Raw genomic sequence first — 22,238 nt, 5'->3', positions numbered from 1 at the left:
AAAAAAAAAAAAAAAAAAAAAAGATCAAACCTAAAAGGCACCTAACATAAATATGTGATGAAAATTTAGGTCTTGATTCTACAGGGACTTTTTGCCCTATGCGAAATCTTGCTGATGTCTTTCCAGTTCTCATTACAGAATCAACTACATACATATACAGAAAAGTACTTCTGAACTCTGGAAGTAAGACAGAAAATTACTTCTGGACTCTAAGATTTCTACTGAATTCAGTGGGAAAATAATACTATAACCAGCACAGAAGTCAAAAAAATCAATCTGTTCACTTCAGCTGATACTAAATTTTTCAATGTGCTGTAGATTTTTTAAATGACAATACGTAAGTGCATTGTAGAAGTTGGAGGGTTTGCCAGTCAGGTAGAAGGTAATTGTTACTTTTGAAATGGTTTGGAACTGAGAGATAAAACACATTTGCAGGATCTGTCTGCTAAAATACTCAACAGTCAATGTTTCATTTAAAATGTCATCTTTAGGTTTAGAACTAATATCCAACTGATACCCAAGGGTATATCACACCTCTAGGATCTATTGTTTCAGACTGTGTACAGACCCAGGGAAATTTTATCGCTTTAAATTTATATTCTGGATAGCTTTTATAATCAGAATGACTGGAAACTTTTCTTAAGCAAAATTTAAGGGCTGGGATTAATTTGCAGTGAAATATCAAAAAGTACACAGAACCTAGGGTATAATTTATCAAGTTAAAGACTCATAGTATTTTGGGTACTTTAAGATGGTAAAACTTTCCTTAGGAAGAGTATTTAACATAAGCTTAATATTAGTTATGTCCTTTTTATCTACCTGGAGCCAAATCCTGAGCTCCTAAACTCAAGGTAACTCTTGTGGCAGTTAATGGTGGCCTGCCTAAGAACAAACCTCAGTATCTGGCCTAAGGTACTTTGATATACAAAGGGAACTTTTCAATAGACTGATTTTCTTTAAGTATGTACTTTTATTGTATTAGTATCAAGTAAAATGAGGTTACAAAATTTTCTTTACCAGTGGCCCCAAATGCATCCAAACACTCTAAGGGGTTCCGTTCTTCAGCCAAAACAGCTAATGCACAGAATATGAGTTGCCTAGAAGATGAAAAATCATCATAATAAGTGCAAGATCTAAACTTTATCATATCTTCTTGTTTCTTTTTTCTCTAGGGCTATAATTACAAGAACTGGGTTTAAGAGATCTCTGAGAGTTTCTTAGTTAGAATTTACAACCGTTACACAAAACAGCATTTGTAGTTAATTCAGTAACTTTATAGCCAAATACTTTAATATTCATCTATGGAGACATAAAACATCACTATACTACAAAGTTTCACACTTTGCCCAGCAAATTAATATATCAGGAGAGATTTAAAAGACAAGAATTTGCTAGTTATTTTGATTTCAATGCTCACTGTCATATATGGCACTGATGGCCAAGAGTAAATGTCATGTATTTGTCCTGCTTTTTAGGGAATTTAATGTTGCCCTATTAAAGATGACCCAAAACTTCCTTGCAGTTTGTTTTTATTTTTTTTAAATCGTTCACTGCTAGCAATAGCCTGCTAGGTTGAAAATAGCTAATAAGCTTCATAAACTAGACTGAGAAATACTCTCGCATTTATCTGTGACAGGGTTTTTTCTGTAGAAGGACCATGATAAAGACCAAAAGGCAGTGAAACTTCACTGTGTAGAAATACCAGATCTAGCTTTAATTAGTTAACCCAGATACAAAAAACACCGAAAGTGCTGGTGACCTGCAGCCTCATTGTGGGCTACAAAACTCATAGGGTGTCCTGGAAGACTGGGTTGAGCTCTCACCCAATATAGATACTCAGTTATGGGTAAACAGATTAGTTGCTTTAAAACAGTGGTTCCCAACCTTTTTTTGCCACGACCTGCTGCTGGGAGCGAAGTGCAGTGGTGGGCCGGGGCCGGGGGAGCTCCCAGGACGTGGTGCAACTCGTCGTTTGTGTGGTGCTCCCAGCATGGTCCCCATGACCCTCACTTGGGCCATGACCTGAGGTTGGGAACCGCTGGATTAAAAGAATCATACTTTTGGATTGCAGCAGAGGCATATTTTATGACTTATCTAAGGAAGGTGTAATATCCTGTTCCATCCTTTTTAATATCATTAAAAGGAGCGAGGATAAAATCTGTCCCAACAGAGTGCACCCAATAAAAAGAAGACACGAGAATGTGAGAAATGTGGTTATGTCTCTTTCAGCTATGCTGGAGGAGATGTCTAGTGCAGGGAGCTCATGATAAATCACAGAAATAATTAGTTAAGAAGGCTTTGGGTAAGTTTAACTGTGTTTGTTGGTATACTTCTAAATTCCTGCACTTCTGCATAAACTATGCTTCACAAAAAATTAACATTTTGTTTCCTCAGAAGCATAAACATGTCTTCATCACCAGATTTTGTATGTAAAGTATTTTATTAGGAAGACCATTTTTGTTTGTTCAGAAAAGTTTCCCATCTATATAGGAAGGGGGGTGTATATAAGTAGATTATGTACTCTCTCACACCCCCCCCATACATACAAACACACATCTATACACACACACACACACAAAATATGTACCTTCTATAGATATATAAACCTAGTTTAGAGAACAACACTAGAAAAAGGATCAAAATGGAACCTTCCTATTCTGGGTGTATTACTATATTGTTTTTAAAATGTTATTCCTCTGAATATCATAGTGGGCTGTTTAATGGGATTTTTTTTTCAAGTGAGAGCAATTTCACTGCAGTCTCTCAGCCTCCCGTGCCTTCTCACCTGTTAAGTTTCATTTTGGGATTAAAATAGGAATCTGTTTTCTGAGGTGTGGAGTAGTTAGGAAGAACTTGTACATCTGTGTCTGCTTCTTTCAGCACTTCAAGAGAAGACTTAGGAGCAGGGGCTAAAAGTATTTTGTGGAGAAAGAAGAGTTAATTAGAATTTTAATTAATAATTTTAATTTTATGAAACAAACAGACAGCTCACAAATAGTTAGGGCCCAAATCCCACCGATGCCAAACATGATGGCTACTGACAGACGTGGTAAAAACCAAACCAAACCAAACCAAACCAAAAATAAACCAGGCTTTACCGGAAGAGGAATCACATCAGTTTGACTGGGCTCCCCAGCATCTGTATGAGCTTTATACATGCTGGATGAGCTGAGTCAGACTGACACAGTTCCTCTTCTGGTCAAGTCCTGCACTCAGCGTGGGGGCACACCAACCTGAAAATAAAGTGCTGTTTGTTTTTTCCCATGTCTGTAAGCACCCAATAATCCTTTTAACATGCAGAGGCCAGCTTGTTAATATTCTGTGTCAGAAAAGACTACCACAATATGTTAACCCTGGCAGACTTTTGGGCAAATTCTATACAATTTATCTCCTGTAAAACGCCAAAGCCATCATACATCAAGGCTACTAAATTTTCTCCTAAGAAAGACATTCCTTTCAGATTTATTCAATATGAAGAAAAAGAGATGCTATAAACAAGTCTAGCTTCAGGGCAAAGAATACAACCGAGCATGTGATAATTCATCATGTACTTTTCCATATAAAATAATCCCTCAGGGATTCAAGTCGGTTCAAGAGCTAGAAGACTTCCATTTCTGTTTGACAGTCAATTCTAATTATTCCTCTTCTAAAGGGATGGCATACCCTTTGGATTTGCAAACGTACTATTTTGAATGGAGTGTAACTGAAGGGAGGTGTTTTGTTTTGCACACTTAAACATCTCCTTCCACCTTGTTGCATCTTCGTCTATCTCTTCCGAATCAGCTTATGTCAGGGATGGGAAAAGTCCGGACTGTGGGCTGGATCTGGTTGGCAGTGGACTCCATTTCCCAGCGCATGGCTGGGGCCAGTCTCCATGGAGACCTCAGCTGCAGCTGCGTGGGAAAGTTCAAGGCTGGGGCTGCCACAGAGACTAGCTGCAGCTGCGCTGGCAGCATACATGGCAGAGCAGGGCAGGGGGTTGCTCTAGGACTGCTGAGAACTTGTGATGGGGCCAGCTTGCTCTGGAGCCAAGGTAGAGCCATGATCTGTAGCCCACACGCTCTGGGCAGGGGCACACAAGCAGGGGAGCTGGGAGCAGAGCCACGATCCCCTGCTTGCAAGGAGCTGGGGCAGAGCTGCAATTTCCTGCTTGTGCACTCACTGCCCCGCTTGGCCATGTGCATTGCCAGCTTGGCAGCAGTTGGTCTCCATGACAACCCCAAACTTGAGCTTCCCCTCCCAGCTGTGGCTGGGGTCTCCATGGAGACCAGCCCCAGCCATGAGCAGGGACAGCTGAGAAATGGAGTCTGGCTGCTGGCCAGATTCGCCATTTTGCCTACCCCTGGTTTATGTTATCTTCCCACTGATGCCTTGGTCTACATTGAGATCTGATATCCTCCACCTCAGCTTCCAATCTGCCTCACATGCCTTGTCTCATTGATTCTTGTGATATGCCCTGTACATTTCATAGTCCTCACCCTATCTTGCTCAAGACATCAGGTCTTTTGTAAAGGTCCACAATATGGAAAATGTAGGGAAATTTAAATATTTAGGAACAATAGTCACCATCGATAATAAAATAACTGAAGAAATCAAGGCTAACACTTACAGTACTTATACAATATTTACTCATATAAAAGATGACTAAGTTTATAAAAAAATTATAAATTTTCCATATATAAGATCTATTTATTGGGGGGGGGGTCATCTTATAATTTTCTAGGTATAGAATCTAATTATTGGAGGTTTGCCTTGAATTTTTCACCTGCCATTCCTATAGCAGGGAAAATAGCTCTTTGCTCTCTGCTTCCCCCCAACTTTTTCCCCTGGCAGCCTCTGCCCCTTCCCTCCTCTTACTGTCAGACCCTGCTCTCCCTGAGCACATGGAAGTGGGAAGCAAATCTGAAAACAATAACCTTGAAATTAAACATGACTGTAGCCACGTTATACCCATGGCATATTGTACCCATAGACTTAGTTTATCCAGAATTGATGGATGTTACCTTTTTTTGAAACTACCGCATGGTTTTAACACAGGTGTTTCACAAACACAATTCTGAGCGTCACTTTGGCACCTACTTATATCTAGTATAAACTATAGGGGTGCACTTATAGAGATTTTTGGGGCCGATACTGACAGCCGATTTTTAAGGAGGCACATCGAGCAATACTGATTTAATTTCCGAAATGTAGCTCTTCAGCTTGAAGAGCTGTATCCAGCTGGTAAGTCTGGAAGGGGAGGGAAGGAGTGGGGGCGAAAGGGGATAAAGGCCCCTGTGGTGAGGGAGGGAATAGGGCTGGGGCACATGCTGACCAGCTGGAGTGGGGAAGGGCATGGGACAGAGCTGCAAGCAGCTCATTGGGGGGGAAGGGAGGGCATGTGCCCCAAATCTGTGTGGCGCAGGGCAGGCTGCAGCTGCAGGCTGGGACAGGCACGGGACGGAGTTGTGGCTTGTCAGGTTGTGGCTCCCACCACTGCGCGCAGCTTATTTGGTGCTTGTCTGATGCTCCTGTCATTTGTCTAGGGGGCATCTGTTGAGGTCCCTTCTGACCCTAGCATCTATGAATGAATTTTTCAGCAGAAGCAGCAAAAGCAAGCATCTTTACTTTCACATTGACCAATATTTTGCAATTCAAATGACCATGAGAGAAAGAGAGAGAGGACAGCATGTATAAAATAGAAGAGCAACACAGGAAAAAACAGTGCTCATCTTCCAGTTAGAATAATAATTGTGGGGCATGAGAGTGTAGAACCTGCAGAACCATGTGGCTAGGGGGCAGGTTAGCACCCTTATGCACCAGCCAGCCAGCCCCTGTCACCATGCATTTTGTCACACTTAACTCTGCCCTGGGGTGGAATTCATTAATTGATTGTGCCCTAATACACATGTATAGACAGTGATGCTTTGCTGCTTAGCTAATTAGTCAACTCCACAATAAAGCATGTGTAGATGCACCCAGAAATTTCAAATAGGAATCCAGTGTTAAAAATATTCTGACCAGTTGTCTAAGTACTTTGCAACAGAAGAATTGCTGTATTATTTTTCCGTAGTCAAGAAAGGTGGGAAAATGAAAAGCTGTAATTTTCCGAGAAGTGCCTCGAGTCTAAGCAGATTGAGAACCACTGATCTACACCTTTAGCAAGTTTCTGTAAAAACTGAAAACAGTCATCTGGTTTCAATAATCCATGTTTAAGCACTTTGAACAAACATAATGAATAATTTTTGGCATTCTGTTGGTAAGTTCATAGGAAAGTAGGTAGTTGAATTTACATTTTAAAAACTGCTATAAAAGTGAAAAGCAACTCCCAAACTAGGCTGGCATAAAATTAGCCATGCCAGTTTTCTTTCATAATTATTCAGGTTAGTTTCAAAATGCTGATGTTATTTATCAGCAAGGACAGTGTGAGTATGTAGAGTGAGGAAAAGCATCAGAAACCCAGCATCCCAGCCTTTTGAGTTCTCCAGGCAAAAAATCTTCAACCTTCAAAGACAGTTTCTGCCATATATTCCAGTTGTAACATGTAATGCATGGTGTCAAGGATCCAAAGGCAAAAATATTAAATAACCTACCTGCAATGTACCTGGATTCAGTTTCTCCTTTGTTCACATGACGCTTAATATGCCCTATCATGTCAGTCCTTCGTGTGATAGTTGCTGAACAAATAATACAGTGATAATGGGCTCCCATCTTCACAGAGGTCTATAAAATGCATCAAGTGTAATTTTAAAATATAGCAAGAGACCTGAATTGGAATTAAACCTGAATAAAGTGTTTCATATTAAAACACAAAAATACAGACACATGAACTTTGTTTTTTGAACCAACAGTAATGGAGATTGAAATCAGTTTATCCAATAAAAAGTATACATGAGAAATTTTCAACATTCAGGGCATGTCTACATAAGATGCTAACTGCGCAGTTGCCAAAAAATACTGCACAGTAGCGCATTACAGCACAGACAGCGATAACAAGCTACTGTACAGTATTATTAGGCGACTGCGCAGTAGTGTCACCTAAAAGACATTCTCCAGCACTACTGAGCAGCAGCTCTGGTTATTGTGCATTTATTTAGCACTTGTTAATACAAGTGCTAAATAAATGAGCAGTAACGACTGCGCAGTAGCATCTTATGTAGACTTGCCCACAGAATCCTGCATCAACTTGACCTGAGACGCCATTTTCAGGAGGTGGAGACAGTCCATTCATAGTTATGAATGGATACAGTTTTCTATGACTGTAAACAATATTGCTTTATCAATCCAAAATGTGAACCATTTTCTGACCACCTACAAGTATGGACTGAATCCAAATAGGTCACTGTTAGGGTTTCCATATCCCATAACAACAAGCCACCTACACTTGAAGACTTAACTAAAACACTTCAAAAAATATTATCTGAATTTCTCTTCTTTGATGGAACAATGAACATTTCTGCGATCCAGCACTGGTTACCTGGTCTCCAATGAGATTTGGCTTCACAGGGCGACACGGTAAATGACAGATGCACATTCTGTATCCTGGAAAACAAGTACATTTTTGTTACAAAAAAAAGTGATTACCATGTTTTCTAGCATATAACATGCCCCCAAATATAATATGGACCCTATTTTTGGAAGGCCCCAGGAAGGAAAAGGAATCTTTCTTTGAAGCAGGAGTAACTACCACAAGTCTGGGGTCTCTGGGGCTAGAAGCCATGCACCACAGCCCAATACACCATGCCAGAGCAACACAACAGGGCCCAATGTAGTGTGGCAAGGCTGAGGCTGCATGCTGGGTCCAACCCTGCACACTGTCTCCAGATCTGTGCTCCCAAGTCCAGGACAGCGCACTGGCACGGGAACCATGTGTTGGGTCCAACCCAGCATGCCAGGTCCTGCTTCAGACCAGTCCTGTTAGCATTTCTGATCTTGCACGTGGTTGTAGAGGCTGCAGGGGTGGCCCCCACCGGTATGGAAACATGGCAGCAGGAGGGTGAGGGGAGGAGGGAGTCATGGCAGTATCAATTGCTGTGGCTCCTGGAATGGCAAGAATTAATGCTGCCACCAATCCACCTCTCACCCCTAATTTCCAGACCCATGGGCAGCCTTTTTCTTTGCACAATGTGTACCCCATTTTCCCCAGCTGGTTTTGAGTGAAAGGTATGGGAAATGTGTGACAGAATATGGTATCTGGCTTATGGTCCCACAGTACGCTGCCTAGCACAGGGGTGGCCAAAATATGGCACATGGGCTGAATCTGGCCTGCCAGGCAATTTCATCTGGCCTGTGGGTGCCCACCAACTAACTGTACCCTGCCCAGCCCTAGCCTGGCTCTCACCCTTGTGGGTGGAAGGGCCTGGCCATCATGCAGCTTCCAGGAAGGGCTGCTGCTGCCACTACTGTAGCTGCTGGGAAACATGCTCATCTTCCCCAGCATCCCGCTTGCTCTGGACAACAGGTAGGGAAGTAGTGGTGGTGAAGTGGTGGGGGCTGCAGGTGGGAGCTGCAGTTGAGTGAGGAGCATGGGGCTAGGGCTGGTGAGAGTCAGAACCCTGCATTCAGGGGGGCAGTGGGAGCGCAGACCTTGGATGGGCAGAGTGTAGGTGTGGGAGGAAAAGTGGGGACCCCCACACACTGTTTAATATCTGCAGCTTATTAGTCAAGTGAAAAATAAATGGACTATAAACTCTACAGAAGACAGCACAACTTCCCCTGAAAGGAAAACATGGGTACTGCATGAAATATCATATTTCTGTTTAATAAATTTAAAAAACCCATATCTCCCTATAAACCTTTTACTTTTATTCCTGACTTTACTCTCCCTTGACAATAAAAATAGACTATGCACTTTTTCTTTGTTGTTTTCAGTGTGCTTTTCTTTTCTTTACTAGCTACTATTGGACTTTGATAATTTGTTTCTAAGATGTATTATGGCACTCTGCTTATATACTACACATGGCTTTGGAATATAGAAATATATGAAATTTACCCCTCTCCAGTAAAATCTTCGGCAATGCAGGCCGATCAGAAGGCAAGTGAACCAATGAAAATTTTAAAAAATGGCCTAAAAAACTTTTAGCTAAGAATACCAAAAGTTTTCAAGTGTTTGCATTTGTGAATTTATAACTGTTTTTTATGACACGGTGAAGTTAATTTCTATTAGAAAATGCTTTATTAAAATAATTTTAAGTGTGCAAAAGAAAACAGGGAGTTATGTACTTTCATTGTCATTTATGCCCTATACCTAAACTTGCTATTGCTTCCTTACACTACAAAGTTTTGTGGTAACACCTGAGTGTTCATGCAGTATTAGAGCGCTGCATTTTATAAAGACATTTATTTTTTGAAAACTGGGTTAAATTATGTGAACAAACTACTATGAATGAGAAATGCCACTAAATATTTACTTATTTTAACATCAAAATACAACTTTAAAATTGGTGAAGAAATCAAACATATTTATTCTGGCTTGTACTACAAATACTAAATCTGAAGCGGATAAAGGTAGTTCAACCAAAATGCCATGAGTGTGCTTTTATTTAGGAGTAGGACATTTATGTTGATGCAACTCCCACTGGATTTAAAGGCATAAAGACTGAAGAACTAGAGGCTTCACCCTTGCATAATTGTAACTGGTACTTGGAGCTATGCAGTATGCTCTAGAATCAGGAAATCTATTCAAGAATAGAAGTCTTTACCTTCAAATTCAACAGAAACTTTCCAGTGCAAATTTTGAAGGTGGCGATGGAGCTTATGGCTATAGCAAGCTTTAAATTTGTCTTCAGGACATAGAGGGCAAGGCTTCTTTCCAGCTAAAAATGCAAACAGAAAGAAGAAATACATGAAACCCAACACCTGTATGATCAAAAGAGAGTAGGTTTGTCAATATTCCTGTTACTAAATGCTACTAATACATATTTGAAACAAAACAGAAGTTACTTACGTATATGTATATATTTAACTGATATAATTAGGGGAGGTTAAATGGATATTTTTTAAATGATGTTTACATCCCTAGTTTAAATGTAACCTAGATTTATGTAGCTTAATCTACTATGATGCAGCAGTATATGTGTATATATATGTGACTAGAACCAGATATGGGGCAAGTTGGTATTCTTTGTGGTTACCCCTTTGTATTTTTTATTGTTTGGTGCATATGTACTCTATTTATGTACAATGTCAGCACTTCTCTAATTCCAATTATTATACAAGTAAGTAACTCGTTTGTGTGTTCAAGTGTAGGTTGTGCATACAGTTGATGTGGCTTGAGAACCTAGTCTCGGCTGCATAAAGTTCAGGCCACAACAGAATTAAAGAACAAAACAGCTAAAATTGCACTTACCATATACTTGAGCAGCTTCTGTTTTGTCTCAAATATGTACTAGTATATATTACTAATATATTGTGTTATATTAACCAATAGCACATACCTAGTTTAGTGACCTCCAGCAAGAATGGCCCTGGCCTCTTATGCCTTCAGTGTGCACCTGCTGCTGCACAGGTTGGGAGCTGTGGGCATAGTCAAGCCACTAGAGAGTGCTGCCCAGCAGGGAAACCTTCCCCTTGTTCTCAGGGGAAGGAGCTAGGGCTGGGGCTGCAGATAGGGCTAAGGCTGCGGACCTCTTCTGTCCCCAGATCCCGCTGCCATGGAGAAGGAAGCGCCAGGCCCCACCACAGGAGTTGGGCGGGGCCTTCTCACCATAGCAGAGAGACTCCCAGGCCCCCAGTGGGTCTGCCCAGCCCCCTCTGCAAAGTGGCAGGCCTCAGCCAATAGGCTCCCTGCGCCTCCCACTGTGCTTGTGCCACCACGGCCCAGACCCAGAAAGCTTGTCCATGTTGCGGGCTGGGCCCTCCCCAGCTCAGCCCAGGGAAAGGCGGGGGGAGGAAGGGGGAGCAGCCCCAGTCCTTGCCAGGCATGCTTATTCTTCCCTCTCCTGCCTGTGGCACTGGGGCTGTGTAGGGTCTGGCCCAGCCCTAAAGTGGGGCTGAGTGTGCGGCTGGCTTGGACTGAAAAGGCACTGTGGCAGCTGAAGCAGGCGACACCAGGTTTGAGGGCTCGCCACCAGCCCCTTGCACAGCGACTGCAGCCCTAGGGTCATCCTCAGGGGCAGCGGTGCAGCAAAGCGGTGCAGCCAGGATCCTGGGGAAGCATTACAGCTATAACAGGTAGCCTCCCAAGCTAGAGCTACTGGGGTGCCACAGGAACACCTCAAGGCCATGCTCACCACACAAGAAGGGGCTGGTGCACAACCCCTCAGACTCAGTGTTGCCTGCTGCAGCACCTCCTTAGGCTGAGCTAGCTGCACACTTATCTCTGCCTCAAGGCTGGGCCAGGCCCCACATGGCCCCAGTGCCATGGGTGGGAGGGGAACGAACGCAGTGTGCCCGAGGAAGGCTGTCCCGCTGGGACTGGATGACCACAGGGCTGGGAGTCTCGCTGCTGTGGTGGGAAGGATGTGGCGATGTGATCCAGGCATAGGAGAGGTCTGTAGCCGCAGCCTCATCCAGTGGATGGACAGTTGGGCAGCACCGCCTAGTGGCCTGGCCATGCCAGCCACCCCCCCACGAATGGCTCCCTGACAGTGACCTGGGGTCCACACAACGCCGGGTGCACAGTGAAGACATAAGGGGCTAGAGACCCTGCTGCTGGAGGTTAGTAAACAGTAAGCAGTAAACAGTATAAATACAACTGTCATTTAACAATTTATATCCCTAATTTAAATGCAGAACACAGTAAGTCATTCCCGTGGATATTGTATCTGCCTTTAAAATAGTCAAAATAGTTTCCAATTCTTGCTTTATTCAAGATGCTCCCCTTATCCATGTATTATCTCTTGCTTTATAGTAATATTTTAAATTCTGTGTAATGGGGATTACATCTTTTTCTTATGTATTGCAAAAGTGATGATCCAACAGATCTCTTGATCCATGACTGGGTCTCTGGGTGCTCCCCAATACAAATGATAATTCTATTTCAACCCAAACCACACTTGACCAATTTCCTCAAACAGTAACATGCAGGTTTCCCTTGCTTTATGCTGTACTTGCATTCCTGGAAAACGGTGCACAACTCCAATTCACATAAAGGGTACCCACTTTACAATGTAACAAATAGGGATATGTTCCAAGACCTCGACTGTACTGACCCCCCCGTTTCTACCACTTTTACAAGACAATTTTGGTACTCACCAACAGCAGACAGCTGGAGGAGATAAGTTAGTGGGTCACTTAGAAGCCATAATGAGGATGGCAACTAGAGAAACACATGTTGCAGACAATGAGCAAGGAGCACAGATCCACACAGGAGACTATATTTTGGTGCGTGTCACTCCTACAATGCACCACACAAAGCAGCTGACTGCAGGCTTCCACCACACCAATTGCATAAGAGTGAATTTACCTCATATATAACAAATTTTTGTTGTAAAAAGGGTCATCACATAAGAGCAAATCCGCACATACAGAACCCGCATAAAGCAAGGGAAACTTGTAGCAAAGTAAGGTTGGGTTCATAAAAGCAATTATGTATAATTGCTCCTTCTTGTACAACTGATCTTTCTTGCATAGTCAGAAGCATACTTAGTTACTGACTAACAGTATTTTTTGAATGCATGAGCCACGTGAAGTCAATACCACTTCAGAGAATAAGCTAGATTTTTTATGACATACCTAACCAAGAACATCTTGAACTTAGCTTGACAGTCAGAAAAAAATAAATTCTTGAATCTCAGGGCTGAGGTTCAGGCAGTTAAGAGGAAGAGGAAAACAACTATATGCAGACTGAGCACAAGAAAAATGAAAACTATTGAGACCAGGAGGGACCCCAAAGAAATATTTTGAAAGTCTTTGTTTTAGTAGTCCCATTATTCTTTATGGTCTTTTTTTATTAAAAACAAAACAAAGCAAAACAACCCCATCTGTCTCTCTCTCTCTCTCAAACTCCACAATTTTTTCATACACACACATACACACTTACCCGCCATTCAAAACCTCCAACATTTTTGGGTCATTTTGGTTTACCAGAGGTAAAAGTGCTAAATAAAATGATTTCAGGCAAACCAGATCGTAAATAAATACTGCATGTTGTCTTTATTTAAAATAATGTATGTACATATGTGCCAAAATAAATTAGCCACCCATCTAGCACAACACCAGAAAATAAGGAGAGTTAATCCTGTTGGCCTACAACTAGTGGTTAACACCAGTTCCTAAACAATGCACACGGTTGACATGAATAATCATACTGTACTGACAGAGAGGAGAAAAACAGAATTGTTAGGGCCTTTAGTATACCAGACTGTACAGAGTGGAAATTATGTTTCTCAATATGGGGATATCATAACTGAGCACATTTTTTTTTTTAAATGAAGCTTCCTAAACCTGAAGTTTCATAAACAATTAAGACAACAGAAATATATCTGGCAATGTTAAAAAAAACAAATCAAAATCAAGAGATAAATTTTAAATACCTCCAACTTGAAGATCTGTGTTCGGGGATACAGCTGAAGCAAACTCACCCTCACTCAGATCAGCTAGTTTTTCTAGATCAGCAAGCTGTCTTTGAATTGAAATATGCTTCTCTAAAAAAGACAGATTATTCAAGTTAAAAAATGCTTCAAAATGGCTGTAATTTAATCTCCATTTTATATTGTTCTTGTTTGACACTTCAATTCTGATGTTAGCTGAGAGACTCCAGTGCCAACTAGAAAAATACTTTGCATTTTTCATCTTTCAATTATAAAGTGTTCTTGTCAGAAAGGAATAATTTGTGTCAGTATTAATCTTCTGTATTTGTTTCCTGAATTGTTGCATATTTTTCTATTTTTGCTTTTTAAAGTAAGTGTTCAAAACCACAAGTTGAAGAACTTCTCAATTTCTAAACTTACCTAAATTTCTAGCATATTTGTTTTTACTCTTTGTTGATGCCTTTTCAGAAAGTGAAATCACTATATCTATGCAAAGCTGCCCTATGACTTGTTTGACAACCAAGAACACTGTAAGTGTATCTGTTCCATACTATTACAAGGCAAAGTTATTATTACAAACCTGACACTTCAGAATCTGTGTACACTTCACCTATTCTAGGGTTGGGGGGAACTGGGCAGGGGAAGGGGTCCATACTCTCCTTGAATCAGTGATCTGTGATTCTCAACCAGGATGCCACAGCACCCTGGGGTGCCTTGTGATCCTTTCAAGGGTGCCATGGGATGTTACATAACGTTAGCACTGCTACATGTGCAAACATGATTCATAAGATAAACTCAGAGATTTCAAATATAAATTTGTAGCACTAAAAACATTCTGCCCCAATGTGGTCTTTTTAAGTTCTTTGCATCAGAAGAACTGCTCTATTACTTTTCTCTAGTCAAGAAGTAAGTGAAAACTAATAACTAGCAGTTTGTGAGGGGTGTCTTGAGTCTAGAAAAGTTGAGAACCACTGTTTTTACTGCATAATTGGTAAAACAGACTAGAGGCCATAAATTTCAAGGCTCCTACAATAACCCTGAAATGATTACTTCTTCTCAATATTAAAGCAACTATTAGGGTAGAAACAGAGGTTGGGTTTATCACAGGTCTGACTGTACCCAGACTCTGAATTACATCAAGAACAGGTGCATTTACACCTGAAGTTAGAAACAGATGTTGCTTGACATGGCATTTGTGCCATCATAAAAATTCTCTCCATGCTGGGCATTCCCCAGATCCCAATGCAACCCTGCACCTCCTTGCTTGGATCCACAGCAACCCCTGCTTCACATGAAGGCATGGGTCAGCACAGATCCCAGCACGAAGACATGGCACACTGGGGATTTCCTGGGCCACATGCTCCCCATTCATCCTGGCAAGAAAACATAGGGTAGCAAGGGATGCAAGAAATCCCCAGGCAAGAAGAAAACATAGCCTGTTGTCCCACATCAGACCACTGCCTGATATGGGTCAATGTGCAACCTATATTTTTCTAATAAAACTCCCTCCATAGCTGATCCACTACGTGTAGCCCCATCTGTCTTTACTCTCCCTCAAACCAGCCCCACTCCCAATTGTTTTGAAAAAAAATGTTCTCTCAGATACTTCAAAAGTACTTAATGTTGGACAATGGGCTTGCGTGTCTGTAGGATCCCAGATTAAAAGGCTTTGTCCTTGTCTAACCTTTTCCCAACTACAGAGGTAGTCCAATAAAAGATCACACTAAGAAATCCTTGCCTCTAGCAAAACTGGTTTTACAATTCAGGATTTCCTAGCTGCTAATCCTCTGCTGAGATGCAATGACCTTCTCCATTCAGTATCATTTATCTGCACTGAAAGAGTAGAGAAGTGGCACTTACAAAGATGGATGCAGATCCTACTTCATCCAACAGCATAATTTACTATATGTTGGGAGGAATCTCAGAAGGAATTCTAGAAGTGTTGATATTGGGGGAGGGGAAATGGCATATCAATTAAAAGACGTATTTTAAATCTGGGGTATAAAAGGTTTTCTTGTATACCATATACTATGATTGATATTTTGCAACCTTTCTCCCTCCCGTAGAGTGCAGATGTTTCTGTAGTTTATTAGCAAACCTCTTGGAGAATCGGAAGATGCGTCCAAAATGCTATTGTCAGATTCCCTTAATGGCTCTTGTTCTACTACTTTGTCTTTGATTTCTGGCTCAGACACTTCCACATCTAACTTGCTGCCATCCATTTTTCCAGAGACAACCAATCCATCTAAAAAAAAGAACAAGACAAAAAAAAAATCAGCTTTGTTTATATAACATTTTAGTTGTATGGAATCATTCAGTTTCCAAGCATTCACTGCTTCCTATCATGCAAGAGGGATGGAAGTCGCTTTGAAAAGACAAACTGTTTACTCAGCAAATCAGAGAATAATTTCAGGGTGACTACAGCTCACTCTTGCAAAACCACCATGAAAATGCATCACCCCAGGCAGAAAAATGTGCACACAAACTCTTAACAGGGTCAAGAGAGCAAATATTAACAAGATACTAATTATACCTTACACACCTTACCTTGTCAAAAAAATTAAATGATTTTCCTTTGATTAGTAGTATGTTACAAAACTACTACAGGGCACTAAGTGAAACCTGGAAAAGCAGAATGACTATTTTGGACTGAGAACTTTCACTAGAAGGATCTAGGCAAAAATCCTCTAACCTGGAAACAATTTTTCTCTCTTTTCTGCCACTTTAAGATAGAAATTACAAAATAGTCCAGAAAAAGGAAAAACATCTGTTGTAAATAGGGATCCCTTTGATTTACTCCTTACTTCTTAATATTTTCACCATGTTCAGAACCCTAAAGGAAAACACATATATGTTTGAACTTGTTCTTTTGGGGTGTGTCTTTACGTAAAGCAGAGCAAAGACAATACCCCTGACGATTACATCAACTTGCTTTCAGGCAAGACACAAAAAATGTGCATTGGAAATGAAAACATAAAAACTTGATATAAAGATGAGTTATTCAAAACCACAGACAAATTTCAAAATAGTATCTGACAAAGTTTAGAAAATGCATTTTTAAAAACTGCAATTCAACATAAATAGCTAAATGGCTTAGAGTGCAAAATATAACAGCCTAGAGATATAAAGAGAAGGATTGATTTGGAGATGGAAACCAAAAATTTCAGTTTGATGGGAGAGGAGCAAAGGACAAACAATCATTTCCTAGCTTAAAAGTAGCTGGATAACCAGCAAGTTATGTTCCACTTTTGGTAGTACAGAGTTCAGATAGAGAAACACTGCCCAGCTGTTTAGGTATACATTTTTATATAGCTTATGAACTAAACAAAAATAGAGGGAACAAAGGAGAAGAGAGGAAGAATTTGTTAAAAATATTATTAGAACCATATGAAGCATGTCTGAGGCTGAACAATTTATTCTGAAGGACCCAAGGTACAGGTTATGACAGTAAAAAATATACAAAAAGATACTACAAACTAAGATGTTAAAAGATGCTTATTTTTATATGTCGTGAGGTAAGATTTAAGAACTAGAATTTAAGTAGGATGTTTAATTTAAAAAAAAAAAAAGGCACCCAAGATAAACCAAGGGCAGGAAAATAAAAGATTACAACAAATTCACAGAAAGAATGTTAAGAATTCCTGAACAACTTATGCAAGGAAGACCAAATAAAATTAATGACAGACCCTAACATATATAAAAAGGACTTTAAGGAGAAAGGAATCATTTTATTTATGTTATGTAAGTAAGTTCATGTATTTAAATCTCAGGTGCATACCTCTGAATTTAGACAAAGGTATTTTATAAAAGTTAAACTGGAAATACAATGATTAAAGAGGGAACTTTAGAGAGAGACAGAGCAGAGAATCCACCAAATGGCTGACTTAAGAACTTCAACCAATGAGACAGTCTTCCTTGGCTTTGACAAAGGAAATCCAGATTTACAAAGATCTTAAGGAGAACAAACATGAAAAAAGATTAAATTTCTGATTGTGCCTGTAGCAGGAGAACAGAAAGGAATGCTTGGCCCTGCTACCTTGCATTCTGTTTGTCTTATGTATGCTCTGTGTCTTCAACCATAAATAAGGAAAGAAACGGCATGGTAGCTACGAGTGAGAGTACAAAAAGCACCATTTTTGGGAAAAGCTAAGAATATCAGGATGCTGGCCACGTGCTGTGAAATGTATGGCACTGCATGGTGGGATACATTTATTTCCTGGTGCAGGTTTGTACCAAAGTAGGGAGAAATCAGTTTCCACCAGACTGGTTAAAGCACAAGTGAGCAGAACATCCTGGGTCAAATTTCCATGCCAGATGTGTCAAACATACAGCCCGTGCCCTGGACAGCCCCTTGGTGCAACACGCTGTACAGGGTCCAGCCTGGGTGCTGCATGCACTGCTCGCAGTCCTGATCTGGCCCGCAGACTCGCATCTGGCCCACAGTCCCGATTTGGTCTGCAGAGTCTTATCTGGCCCATGGGGCTGGATGAGTTTGATGCCTCTTCCCTGTGCTACACAGGGTCAGGAGCATGAGGACAGCATGCTCAGAAAACAGATTTCCACTCAGCGTGGATGGCGGTCTGTCACTGGCAGGGTGCAGGGAGAGAAGTGGAGTCAGAGGCTCTGGACACTGCTGCTGCTCCTCGGCAGTCTTGAGACGTCCAGCCAATGGGACTGTCTTCCCTGGGACAGACTCTGACTCAGGCAGACGGGGTGCATTTGGACCCAGGACTAACCAAGGAAGATCCCCATCTGTGCCTGTCAGACGACAGAGAGGGGTAGCGACGCAGCACCAGGCTCCCGAGCAGCAGCTCGCCTCAGCCGGGCGACAGGACGCGCGGGAGGCAGAGGGCGGGAGGAGGCGGCGGCCGAGGAAACCCTAGGGACCGCCCTTGGGACCCGCGGGCGAGGTGGCACCTGTCCGCCCGCAGGACGCAAGGCTGAACACGGAGATGGCCCGAGCGAGGGCAGCGCCACTGCAGGCCTGGCCCCCCCCCAGCGCCGGGGACCCCCCTCAGCGCAACGCCCTCCGCCCCACCAGGAGCCTTACTCATCTCTCCGGCCTCCTCCTCCTCCTCTTCCTCCTCATCCCCGTCCTCTTCCTCCTCCTCCTCCTCGTCCTCCTCCGGCTCTGCCTGATCAGGTGGCAGCGCTGCCTCTGCCGCCGCCGCCGCCATCTTCTCCACGGGCAGCACCGCCAGCGGGGGCCGCAGCCGCAGCCTCCTCAGCGCGGGGCGGGTGTATAGGGGTGGGGCGAGCATTGCGAGGCGCAGCCGCAGGAAAGACAGAAGCCCCCGCGGCTAGCCGGGGAAACTACACCTCCCAGCGTGCACCGCGTCCGCCCCCAGGGAAGCTACACCTCCCAGAGTGCACTGCGGCCGCCGGCAGGAAAAAACAACAAACTACACCTCCCAGCGTGCATCGCGGCCGGGACACCGGGGTGGGGGGAGCGCCTTCGGCCTCCAGGATGCATCGCGGCGAAGCCCCTCGGCCGAGCAGTTGCGGTGACGCGAGGCCGGCGGGTTCTGTCGGGAAGGCGGTGGGTGCGGAGCTGCCGGGGCGAGGCTGCACGAGCGGGGGCGGTGGCGGCGTCTTGGCCTCTGTCTGGGGGTGGGGGGCGAGGCCCTTCTCAGGGCGGGCCGGTGTGTTGTTGGGGGACCTGCCCTAGGGGTCCGCGCGGAGGGGCTCCTAGCGCAGCCCCGCGGCAGGGACGCCCCGCCCCGGGCTCTGGTTTACTGGAGTTTTAGGTTGAGGAAACAATTCCGTGCAGAAAGGCTTCTAAATTCTTTTCTAACCGTTTCCGAGGCCGGTCGCTGTTAATGATGCACCTCTCTTGATTATTATTAGTCAGTGTGCTAGAGGCACAACTAGACAGCTGCAAAAAAAGTTTTCTCTTTATTTGCATGCTTTCAGCCACGGGCTCTCTTCCTCAGGTGAAGGAGAATGCAAAGATTGTAAAATTTCTCCCAAGTAGAACTGTAAATTCAATTTTCACAGGTGAGTGGTGTGAGATCTCTTGGCTGGAAAAGTTCATTTATCATTTAATGCAAATTAGGCTCGGATAAAAGTTGGAGCAATCTGTTTACCTCAGAGGTGTCAGGGGGCAAGCAGGATACTGAATAATGCTGCTTTCTTGTTAGGATGTTGTTATACTTTTTTCAGCGTGAGCTGGAGGAACTGCCTTGCTGGAAAACCTCTTGTTTTTCTCTGGCTGGGAGTGGCTGGCAAAGCCTGTGGCTTTTTTTTGTTTTGTTTTGTGAAGGACTGTGCAGTGGAGGATGCTTGGCTCAGGTGCTACTTGCTTTCTTTCCTCTGCACATACTGCTCCCCTCACTAGATAGGCACAGGCCTTTTCACACATCGGGGAGGTGGCGCCATACCTAGACTCCTAGTGGCCTCATGGTGAACTTTTAGTATCAGGCTCATCTTCACCAGAGATAATGACAATTATAAAAGAATTAACATGTTGGGGGCCTCCTTTCTGTCTGGGCCCCAGGGGCAGCTGCTTAGTTCACTCATGCCTGTGTTTGGTCCTGAGGGGACCAGGCCCACCACGGGAGGTATAAGCCCCCCTTAGTGTTGGGGACCACTAGTGATGTGTTACAGATTCCTTTGGACAAATAATAATGACTAATTAAGCACAGGCTCCTGGGCTTCTCACAGACTGGATTCCGCTCACAAGCCCATGGCATTAATCTCTGGCTGCCTGAGGTGTTGTATTGGTACAGCTCCTTAATCCAGGAACCTAATACTGCTGCTTCTTGTCCCCCCCCAGTTCTGCTGATTTTAGTCTGGGGGTGACTAAAAGCTCCGACTGGTGCCAGGTGCAGTGTTCAATTCCTGGTTTCAGCAGCCATGCCAAAATGGAGGGGATATACACTGCCATCGCAGGGGCTCCAGCAGCCACAGCAATGAGTCTCATGGGCCAGATCTGTCCATGTTATAAGATTTCAGTAAGAATTATTGTGTGACTGTTCAGAACGTGTGCTCACTTTAACTTGTGTTAACTGTCCCTGCAAGAAGGCCCTAAAAAAATGCCTCCTTTCCACCCCTTCTGCCCCACCCCCAAGTCCTTCAGAACCAAGGGTTCAACAAATTGCCAACTGCTCAAATCACAAGCAAGACCTTATGGGGGAGGATAGGGCAAGATGCAGCATTTCTTAAGCACTTAATGCACATGCATATACTACATTCATACCCCAATTTCTGTTTTGCGCTGGTATACATTACCAGTCTTATCAGGACTCAGATCAGCTTAGTGGCCAGCCAAATTGATCATGAGTAGGAGCTGGGCTCCTGATGATCCATCTTGTCAGAAGAAGCAGTGCTCCAGGATGACATGCAGAACAAGACACAAAAATCGATACGTCTTGCCCAATCTTCTATAGCCTTGTCAATTCACCCAGTCCTCTGGGCTTTTGCTGTGTTATCACTGTGTTCTTTCTTGAAGGTCAACTGCCATTGTTCTTTTGGTGTTCTGGAGAGGATTCTTCCTGTTTAGTGTTTTATCTGTCTGCATTTTTCAGTCAGTCGCTAGCTGATGTTTTCCCTTTTCCACAGACAGACTTTCACCCCTTCTCTCCCATAGAACATACAGAGGTCTAACACTTATGTCAAGCTGCAGAACAATACAAAATAGAGCTTAAGGCAGTGCAAAACGTACATAAAATTAAAAGCAATAGATAGTCTATGTGTATAACATACTGCTATTACCTGACTCCAGGTAACCTTTCTTCACACTACAGATGATACCAACTGTCTTCACTTCTCACAGGTCTTCATCTTCCACAAATCTGGCCATCCTTCCTTATGTGATTTTACTTGTCTGCTGTCCCTTAAATTCCTGGGAATCCTCTTCTCTCTCTTTCATATTTTTGCAAATGTTTTAATCTTGTGCTGTGCCTGCATTCCCTTCTGACTTGAAGAAGAATGCATTGCATTTGAAAGTTTGTCTAAGTCTAGCACAACTGTGCAGCTGGGCCAATTCTAGATCTCACCCACAAAAATCCTGGGTTCTTGCTAGGGGTGTACTGATAAAGATTTTTTGGGCCGTTATTGATAGCCGATTATTGACCAGCCATATTGACTGATACCAATCCAATTGCTGATATGCAGCCCAACAGCTTGAAGAGCACTGTCTGGCTGGTAAGTCTGATGGGGGCAAGAGGCATTTAGGAGGGATGGGGGGATTGAGGCCCCCACAGTGAGGGAGGGAGTGGAGCTGGGGCTAGGGCAGGGGCAGAGGCAGGTGCTGCACAGGTGGGGTGGGGCACAGGATGGAGCTGGCAGCTTGTCCAGAAGGTGTATGGGGGCAGCTCCTGTCACTGTGTGAACCCCCGGGGCAGGCAGGGGGGGCATATGCCCCCTGGATCTGTTTGTGAGATGAGGGTGGGCCAGGGGCTATACCATTCTCTTCCCAGTGGCTGTGCTTGGGGTAGGGCAGGCAGTGGTGGCACTAGGACTGGGGGTGTAGAGGGCCTAGAGACACCCCAAGATTTGCTGTAGCCCCCCCCCCCAGTACCTGCCCTTCCAGTGCTGCCATCGCCTGCCCTGCCTGGCCTAAGTGCAGCCTCCAGCCCTGTGCGCACAATAGCAGCCCGTTTTTGCCCTGTGCACAGATTTGAGGGTCATGTGTTCCCCCATGCCTGCCCTTGGGGGTGTGCGCAGCAGCGGGAGCTGCCCCCTGCACAAGCTACCGGCTCTGTCCCACGCCGTGCCCTGCCCCAGCTGTGCAGTGCCTGCCCTTGCCCCAGCCCCACTCCCTCCCTCGTGCCCCCCCATGCCCCT

The 22,238-nt window shown here is 43.6% G+C and overlaps 2 protein-coding genes across 2 annotated transcripts in view; one reads left to right on the top strand and one right to left on the bottom strand.

Annotated features, from left to right (window-relative positions):
- Nucleotides 1-18,658, bottom strand: part of TRMT1L (tRNA methyltransferase 1 like) — a 30,436-nt gene extending 11,778 nt beyond the window's left edge. The window contains 9 exon segments of the mRNA XM_019501260.1: nucleotides 1,018-1,097; nucleotides 2,786-2,909; nucleotides 6,573-6,702; nucleotides 7,457-7,521; nucleotides 9,681-9,807; nucleotides 9,809-9,837; nucleotides 13,455-13,565; nucleotides 15,550-15,696; nucleotides 18,502-18,658. Coding sequence (XP_019356805.1) covers nucleotides 1,018-1,097; nucleotides 2,786-2,909; nucleotides 6,573-6,702; nucleotides 7,457-7,521; nucleotides 9,681-9,807; nucleotides 9,809-9,837; nucleotides 13,455-13,565; nucleotides 15,550-15,696; nucleotides 18,502-18,628 — 940 coding nt within the window. The 5' untranslated portion in view covers nucleotides 18,629-18,658.
- A 205-nt stretch (nucleotides 18,659-18,863) lies between these two features.
- The window catches only part of SWT1 (SWT1, RNA endoribonuclease homolog), a 98,529-nt gene continuing 95,154 nt past the window's right edge, over nucleotides 18,864-22,238 (top strand). Inside the window, exon 1 of the mRNA XM_019501247.1 lies at nucleotides 18,864-18,969. Within this exon, the coding sequence (XP_019356792.1) occupies nucleotides 18,919-18,969 (51 nt within the window). The 5' untranslated portion in view covers nucleotides 18,864-18,918. The remainder of the gene's footprint in view (nucleotides 18,970-22,238) is intronic.

This window comes from Gavialis gangeticus, unplaced genomic scaffold, assembly GCF_001723915.1.
Source record: "Gavialis gangeticus isolate Ggan-Ray unplaced genomic scaffold, GavGan_comp1, whole genome shotgun sequence".
Lineage (NCBI taxonomy): Eukaryota > Metazoa > Chordata > Crocodylia > Gavialidae > Gavialis > Gavialis gangeticus.
The sequence above is the reverse complement of the archived record's forward strand: the minus strand, read 5'-3'. Positions and strand labels throughout refer to the sequence as shown.